The sequence below is a fragment of the Henckelia pumila genome, chromosome 4 (genome assembly GCF_033568475.1).
Source record: "Henckelia pumila isolate YLH828 chromosome 4, ASM3356847v2, whole genome shotgun sequence".
Taxonomy (NCBI): Eukaryota; Viridiplantae; Streptophyta; class Magnoliopsida; order Lamiales; family Gesneriaceae; genus Henckelia; species Henckelia pumila.
In genome coordinates, this window is record NC_133123.1 from 34,779,437 (window position 1) to 34,788,326 (window position 8,890).

At 34.8% G+C, this 8,890-nt stretch overlaps 1 protein-coding gene across 1 annotated transcript; it reads right to left on the bottom strand.

Moving 5' to 3' along the window:
• Window positions 1-1,017: 1,017 nt before the first annotated feature.
• LOC140860822 (uncharacterized) lies at window positions 1,018-7,525 on the bottom strand. The gene is made up of 12 exons (XM_073263827.1): window positions 7,363-7,525; window positions 7,197-7,273; window positions 6,897-7,077; window positions 6,692-6,814; window positions 5,678-6,023; window positions 4,932-5,051; window positions 3,594-3,688; window positions 2,782-2,932; window positions 2,401-2,446; window positions 1,698-1,826; window positions 1,202-1,252; window positions 1,018-1,079 (listed from the first exon to the last, which is right to left on the bottom strand). Exons 1-5 carry the CDS (start codon window positions 7,523-7,525, stop codon window positions 5,947-5,949), a joined length of 621 nt encoding a protein of 206 aa, XP_073119928.1. The 3' UTR covers window positions 1,018-1,079; window positions 1,202-1,252; window positions 1,698-1,826; window positions 2,401-2,446; window positions 2,782-2,932; window positions 3,594-3,688; window positions 4,932-5,051; window positions 5,678-5,946.
• Window positions 7,526-8,890: the final 1,365 nt, after the last annotated feature.

The following is an 8,890-nucleotide window of genomic DNA, read 5'->3' on the forward strand; positions in this document are numbered from 1 at the left end:
CTCGTTATAAGCCGTATCAACGTCAATCCTTAAACAATCCGGCGGAGCGGACCACTTATCGGGCGAGATGCCCGTATCGCCTTTCCTAGCAATAAGGAGTGTCGCCCGGGAATTTTGGAAATCACACAACAGCATTTCACTATAGTCAGCATTTAGCTCAGTCGTCTTGCCCATATTATTATGTGTCATGCGAAGCCTCTCACTCCAAGTGGCCCAAGTTCGCATCGCAAACACTTCAAAGTCCTGTCTAAGAAGATTCTCCTTCATCCACCTAAATAAATCAATGCCCACCATGTATATAACCTGTTTAAGGAGAAGCTAGAATCTTGTCCCTTTCCAACACGTCCTCACTGCAGGACAAAAAGAATAGAGCATGCGTTGTATGTGGCAGCTCGAGTGGCGGGGGGACACACACCCTCAATCGAAACATGTTGCTGCTGAAGATTCCGTTTCGTAGGGATTAGGAACTACAAGAAAAACGGCTAAAGACAACGGATTTTATCCGTTGTCGTAGGCTGCAGAAAACCGTTGTACTTTTCAATGTTGTTGAAAGTGCGCCCTACAACAACGGATAAAATCCGTTGTCGTATGTATCAAAGAATCCGTTGTCGTAGGTATCAAAGACAACGGATTTTATCCGTTGTCTTTTCTATTTACGACAACGGATTTTATCCGTTATCGTATCTCTCAACGACAACGGATTTTATCCGTTGTCTTTTAACAAACTTTTAACAACATTGAAAAATACAACAGTTTTAAAATGACAAAGACAACGGATAAATAACAAACTTTTAACAACATTGAAAAATACAACAGTTTTAAAATGACAAAGACAACGGATAAAATCCGTTGTCGTTTCTCAAATAAAAAACAAAAAAAAAATTTAATATACAAATTTTTAATATTATAAATAAATGAAAATTTAAAATTTCCAAAATTAAATTTAATATATATTTTTCAATATTACAAATCAATCAAAACTCTAATTCTAATTCAATCTACACTATAAAATAGAGCAAGGAACTAATTTATATAAATTAACTTGGATCACTCGTTTCAGCAACATCCACTTGTATCTCCTGCAACAATTCAAAACAAAATTACAACATTAAATGCAAATGTTCAAGAAGTATATAGCAAGCCGCAAGTTTCAAATAAATAACGTAAATAAAGCGGCAAGCAGTTACAATATACAAATTACTTCGTCAGTTTGATATAGTCAACATAGGCACATCTGAATCCTTCCAAGAATCTGAAAATGTTGTTCAGAAAAAATCACCATTAAAAGTGATAAGTCATATTAATCATGGTCATTCTGTTCAAAATCTAAATTTCCTAACATCACACACTCATTAGACAAGCCACAAACAACACTTAATTACCATGTGAAGAATATTTTCGTTAGAAAATATGCTTAGTAGACACGCAGACACAAAAAAATCAACTAAATTCCTTTTATATGAAATAAATAACAGACACTTCTTGACAAGCTCAAATATCTCTATCTCTCTCAAAAGAACATTACTACCCAAGCTAACACATTTAATAGCTTACTCTTTTCAGTAGCCAAAATATAGCAATCCTATAGTTAAATAGCACCTCAAAAAAGGAAGAAGTTCTAATCTACATCACAAGAAAAAATCAGAAATAAAAACATACTTTTTTCCAAAAAAAAATGGAGAGTGAAAACTTCATACCTTGGTTTACCAAGCACATCTTTCAAATCAGATATCAAGGATTCCTTCTGCTGTAGTAAAATGAATTTTTCCAGTGCATCTCTAGAATTAATTGCCCAAGTAATGAGAAGAGACTGTAGCTTAGTTCAGCTGTGCATGCACAATAAAATTACTTGGGAAAAAAATACCATTAAAAAATTATTCCAAAATCATTCACGACAACAACATGATGATGATGGTGGAGACTCGAAACACAGTAATGTTGAGAATAAACACTTTTGATAGAAATCCGACGTCTAAGTTTCTTCTCCTCTTCAGATTTGCATCTTTCATATACACTTTCTTAGATTATATTCTTCTGCTGATTGTTATTTCATGCCACAAGTGGTGACATATTATTTCATCTCGGCTGAGATTCAAATTTCAATCGAATTTCAATGCCCTCTTTTTCTTCTTCGTGATTGCAAATATAAGACTGCAATTAGAGTGTTAAAAGAAACTTCAGCGTGAAACAATATATTTTACCTCGATGTCATTCACACATGCACCCTTGCACAAATAATTGTACATACCCATTCTTGTAAAGCATAAACAAACAGGATGAAAAGCTATTTTTTGGAGGATGGAGAGCCCATGCTTTGTTTCTTTTCCCTACTGGCTTCTATGGCATTTACTAAGAAAGTTAGTGGCATTTACTAAAATATATTAAAAGAAATGTACGTACCTGGCACGAAGCGTAATGGCGTACTGCGGCTTTCATGTGGACGTCCCTGAAACCATGGCCAGAAGCAGAACAATCGGTTAATATATATCTCTTAATATAGATAGATAAAAATATCAAACTGGATTTATCATTTTTGTTGTTATTTAAAGAGAAACACTGTCAGATTGTTTCTTTTTCAGGCACAAATATATATATTGTTATTCCTTCAATACACAATTGCATCATAGGATAAGGAGGATGTTTTTTTTTTGTTCATGAAAAAATGATTTTTTTCACTCCAGCGATGGATTTGCAGAATGTGTAAACTGTGGATATTTTCCTCAAATATAATACCCCTAATTTTTGTTTGTTAAAAAAAATCTAGGACACAAAAGGTTGCACCTGGGCTGTCGTGCTTTCTAGGCATGTAGTTCAGCTGAAGTCTGCACTTTGTCATGGAGGCATGATCCTCTTCGATGTTCGAGCACTTGGGGTATCTCTGGACTCAGGGTGCTCTAACTTGAACATGGAGAGCCTACAATCCCAGGCTTGCCTGCGACAACAATGACGATGTGACCCATTTTTTGTAGCTATCTTTTGCCAACTTTTTGCCTATCGCCTGCTCTAGATATTTGAGGGATATAAGAGACATGAGAGGAAAAGAAAACATTTCCTGGTTTTATGAATGGTGTGCAGGCATGACTCATTTGCATGAAGCACAAAGAATCACTTGATGTCTCTCACCCCATTTTTTCTTCCTAATGATTCCTAATGAAATATTATGTACAAATCCACCGTATAGAAATAGCCAAATGGTTAATAACAAAGTCCCAAAAATACCAGCAAATAGATAAGACACGTACAACTAACATACCAAGTTTAAAAGCAATCTGAAAAACCTTTGTGAGTGTAAAATCAAAGGTTTTTATATTTCCATTCATTTGCCCGGGTTTGTATCAGAACGTTGGCCTTGATCTCATTTGAATCATTATTTGCTTTCCGTAATTAGATACTCACAAGCAATAAACAAAGAGAAAGAACTTTTTATGGAAGCAGACTGACAAGTGATAAAAAAAAAAGCACTTAGAAAAGCTACCATGGGAAAATCCGTGGTTTCATACGCAACAAATAACTACACTTATCTACGTTGCAATTTGGATAACAACACGACAACAATATCCAAGGTCTACTTTGTTCCCAGTTTCGTGGCATACCTGTTCATGCTTTACATGGATTGGATATTTCCTGATTAGAGTGGCCTAAAGGATTTGAGTGCCCCTGATTTACTATAAAGTCTTTTTCCCTGCCACTAAAAAATAAACAAAAAGAAAAACTTAAAAAAAGCAAAAAAAGTTTCAATGATCAGTATTTCTTTTTTCCTCCTCTAATATATATATATTAATAAAGTCGGACATGAAAACTATATGCACTGATTTTGGATTGTGAGATCATCCACGAGTGGATCATCACAATTTTCACACACGTACACTATCACAAATTCAGTTCACTTTAAAAATAACGTGACAACCACAACACTGCACTTCTACACCAGATCGACTAAAATTACACTCAGACCTAAAGATGACAATATAATAAAAGGTAAAAACATGAAAAAAAGAAAAACAATGAAATCTCTCCATGAACTATCAAAAGATGTATCCATGAACCTCGAATTCCTCCTCATCATCCATCCATCTGGCACTGTATTCGAATTGATCATTTAGAAACAAAGTTAGAGACACACCCAAGATAAATAATTTTTACTGCCTCTTTTGTGATTACAAAAACCGAAACTTACAATAGAGCATATGAGAGAACAGAATAAAGATTAAGAAATAACAAATTTATGCTTCCAAACTTGGCTTAATGCACTAAAAAATACAAAATTTATGCTTTCAAACTTGGCTTAAGTGCATTCTGACGCCAGAGAGTTTCTTGGCGATGGAAATAATAATCATAATACAGTCATTACATTTTTTCTGCATAATTAGATGGTCTTAAGAAATGGTCAAATGTGAAGCAGAATCCAAATCAGATAAAAGATTGAAGATGAAAGAATGGTGATATTTGATCGGGTTATTCATACCCCATCACCACAATACATCGTTCAGTTTCACAACAAAAATGATTTCATGCGTTGCTGGAATAATATGACATTGATGGTACATGTGCTCATCTAAATCACTGAAGCTAGATGTGTCCTCAAGGTTGAAGCGTGGGTAAAACTTTTTTGAGTCTTCTGGATCTCTAATGAGGACAATATTCTATCAAGGAGAAAAATAAACATGAACTAGAAAACAATATTATAGGGCGACAAATACAATAGTAATCTTAACTTTCTGAATATCGTGTAAAAGTAAATTCGGAGTATCTGAGATTAGAAGTAAATAAGGTCTCAGATGTCTTGGAACTAATTAAATTATTTTGTCATCAACATGGATTACAAAACTAATATGTATGTATGTGTATATATATATATATATATATATATATATATATATATATATATATATATATATATATATATAGATAGATAGTGTGTTTACACTTGCCTGCAGAAGATCAAAGAGGTTGCGTTGCAGTTTCTCCTCGCTCTCCAACAACATGGAGTTTTCCAAGCAAGACTGCAACTTAGATGCAACTTTAATTTCAGTATTGCATTCTTCTTTGAACTACATTGATCACAGATTAAAAACTTCAATAAGTTGACATACATAAAACTCAGATTTCCCCAATTTAAATTTTTTTGTTTCTTGCTTTGAATATTAGATTGAGCCTGTAACTTAATACAAGAACAATTACTAATTCCAGCCAAAAGAAAAAAAGCATTTCCATAAAGATGCTGAAAATTCTCTGTCAAGAGCAAAAACTAACCTTTTAATTTGCAGGTAACTAAAATAGTTCAATATCATGGCTAAATTCATCAGTCTCCATAATTTCAACTTTTTGGCTGACCGAAAAAGTTTATAGAATAAAAGTTGAAGAATCAAAATATTGATATTTTATACCACAAAAAGTGTTGAATCTAGATTCAATTAATTTTCTTATGCATAAAGATACTGAAATCAAAAACCAAAAGAAAATCTATTTGCCTCCATAGATAATACCATATAACAAAGAAATTAGACTAGACATGTGAAAAATAACAAACTAGGAACCAGTTTTCTCCGATAATGGAGACCTAATCAGACTCAAAAATTATGATGCAAGTACTTTCACGATTCCAGAGAAATGATTGAAATAAAGTGGAAGCTCAATTTTGTTGATATCTATTCGAGAAATTGGGAAAAAGACTAACCCAAATTAATAGTTTGTTTGGAGATGTAAGACAACTGAAACTGCAGCCACAAGTGGAATAGGTGGACCTCATCGATGCAGGTACACAACAATGTCACGACAACCGCCATACAGTCGTCCATGTACAAAAAAGGCGAGTCGCCCCATCCGATGGACAGAGGGTCGTCCACCGCCAGCGCCACCCCATGATCCAACAAAATCGTCGGTTCCATCGCTACACGCATTTGCTCCAGATGCTCTCAGCTTTGCTCGGCCGGTTTCTGATCGGGATTAAGGAAGCTTCACTTTAATGATCTTGTACCCGCTGTGGGCGTAAGATCGGTGCAAGAATAAGAAGACACCTTTTCCTTCACATTGAATTGAAGCATTAGCTTTGCCAACTATGTAATATAGTGTCATGTGAAAATAATCATACCAACATTATGTCTAAACTGATTTATCTCGTGATAAAGATGGAATTTAAGTTTAATATTACCAGCATAGCTTTCTCCAGTGATATACAAGCTTTTGTTAGTTTTGCAGGAACATCAAGTTGTCCAAGGCTGTCTTACAGAACAAAACTAAGATGCAGCAGTAAAAAAAAGTTCAAAAAGAAACCAAATACAGTGAAAATGATAGGAAAAAAAATCCCTAAAGTACTGAGAGGAAAATTTTGTCTCGAAGTTGAAAATATATATTAAAAATAATGGTCTTCACTAGTTACTTAACATTGAGAGGAATTTATATGCCATAAATCATCAACTATCCAGCTTTAATTACCATCAATATTTTCCCAGAATCGAAAAATAAGTTAGGTTTCTTTACAGGGTAATTTGAAGCTTTCCAAAAAGCTAATGTTGATGTTCTCAACTTTTGAAAGCCAACAGTCATGATAGAAAAAATTAGATTACTAAAATTTTACATACTATCATATGTAAAACAAATACAAAATCAATCAAACCCAATAAATTGACAAAATCACAAGTAAAGGTCAACGAAATCATAATAGCAACAAAAAAAGTATATAAATTCATACTCGGCGAAATAAAGGGCCTTCGATTGGAACCAGAGGGCAATCGGCGGCTGGTCTTTCGAAACACAAGAAGGTTCAGGGAAAAGCCGGATATAAATTGATTGATTCTTCTCCACAGAAAGATGCCTGGAAAGAGATGGGAAATTTTTCAAAACCAAAAATCCGGTTGGAATTGATGTTCCAATTGAAATACAAGTTTAAGTTTAACCAATTTCATATGCCGATTTTGAAAGGGAGATAGTGGGCGACGATGGGTGGTATTTTTCCAAGAACAATGGCATGATGTTTTCATCTGCAACACTTGGAAACTTATTGAAGCCATGAATATTACTAGAAGCGATCTCCACTGCCTCATAAATTGCTATTCCTAAACTCCCGGACTCCAAAGCCTATAAACATCCAATCGGGTAAAATATTCTACGTACAACCAATTACAATAACATATAAAATTCAAAATTTTCGAATTGAACAAAAAAACCAATTTATAACCCTCAAATTCGAAATATACCTTATAGTGTAGGAAAAAAAACTCCCGATTGGCGGTCAGAGGTCCGCGGCAGTGGCGGTGGAGGTCGGCGACGGCAGCTGCAAATTTTCGAAAAAAAATGAGTCAAAAATTGGGCAAAATGGTATGGAAATGTAGCCCTAGACGAAAGGATTCCAGATCTACTTACTGTTTGCGAAATGGGCAGCCGACGACGGAGATATTGGCGGCGTTAGCTTTGAATCGGAAATGGCTCTCGGGATGAGAGAGAAGAGATGATGCGCGTAGAAGAAAGGAATGAGCGGGGAGAGAGAAATATAAGCCAAAAGCGAGTAGTAGTAAGTTATTATCATATTATTATGTAATGTTTATATTTTTTTTAAAAAAAAAATAATTAAAAAATAATAATGACAATGGATTACAAAAAGTGTTGTCTTAGATCCTAAAAAATACGCACATAGACAACGGTTAATTAAAACCGTTGTCGTAGGCCATAAAAAAACCGCTCATAAACAACGGTTTTTAAAAACTGTTGTCTTTGACATATATAAGACAACGGTTTTTTAAAGACCGTTGTCGTTTTTAATTAAAATATGGCCAAGACAACGGTTTTTGTAAAAACCGTTGTTAAAAACCGAACGACAACAGTTTAGGTATAAAACCGTTGTCTTTTTAGTGTGGTTAATTGACATATTTGTTGTAGTGAGGGATGACAATAAGCCAGGTTTAAACCCGATCTCGTGTTAAAGCCCGCGCCCTTTGTGGCGAGTTAAAACCCGGTCAAACGGGTTGCGGGGCGGGATGGGTCCAAGTCAAGGGGTTCGATGGTGGGTTCGGGGCGGGTATCGGGTTTTGGTGAACCCACTCCGGACCCGTCCGCATATATATATGTATACCCAGTTTTGATCACACGCACCACGTGCACCCGTACCCAAACAAGTCCGAATGTCTTGAAATTTTTACGATATGATCGTCTTGAAAATGCGAATCCAACGATATATCATATGATACAAATTTCAATTTCGGTAGTCGAAAATATGAAGATGGCCGGAAATTGCACATTTCACCTAATTTCCGGTCATCTTCACATTTCTGACCACCGATATTGAAATTTATATCATATGATATATCGTTGGATTCGCATTTTTTAGACGATCTTACCATAAAAATTTCAAGGCAATCAGAGTTGTTTTAGGCACGAGTGCACGTGGAACCCCACGCACCCTCAAGTGCGTTGGATCAAAACTGATATATATATATATATATATATATATATATATATATATATATATATATCTATTATAGTTTTATACTTTGTGTATATGTATATATATTATGTACGTATATAATATATTATATTAAATATATATTGTATATATTTATACATAATATATAATTAAATATGTAGTTACATATATTATATATATTTCATTTAATATATATGCATGTATGTATATATAATAAATAATAATTAAATTAAAAAAATTCAAAGTTATAAGGAAAGCAGGTTGGCAGGTACAACTCGGGTTGGACCCATCGGGTTTTAATGCGGGGTGGGGTGGGGCGGTGCGGGTCCAAAAAAGAGGCGGGACGGAGCCCGTTTGATTTTTTTCTAGCAAGGCGGGTCTCGGATATGGAAAAATCCGTCCCGAACCCGCTCCGTTGACATCCCTAGTAGGGATGCTATCATGCAAGACGCACCACCAAAAGATTCTAAC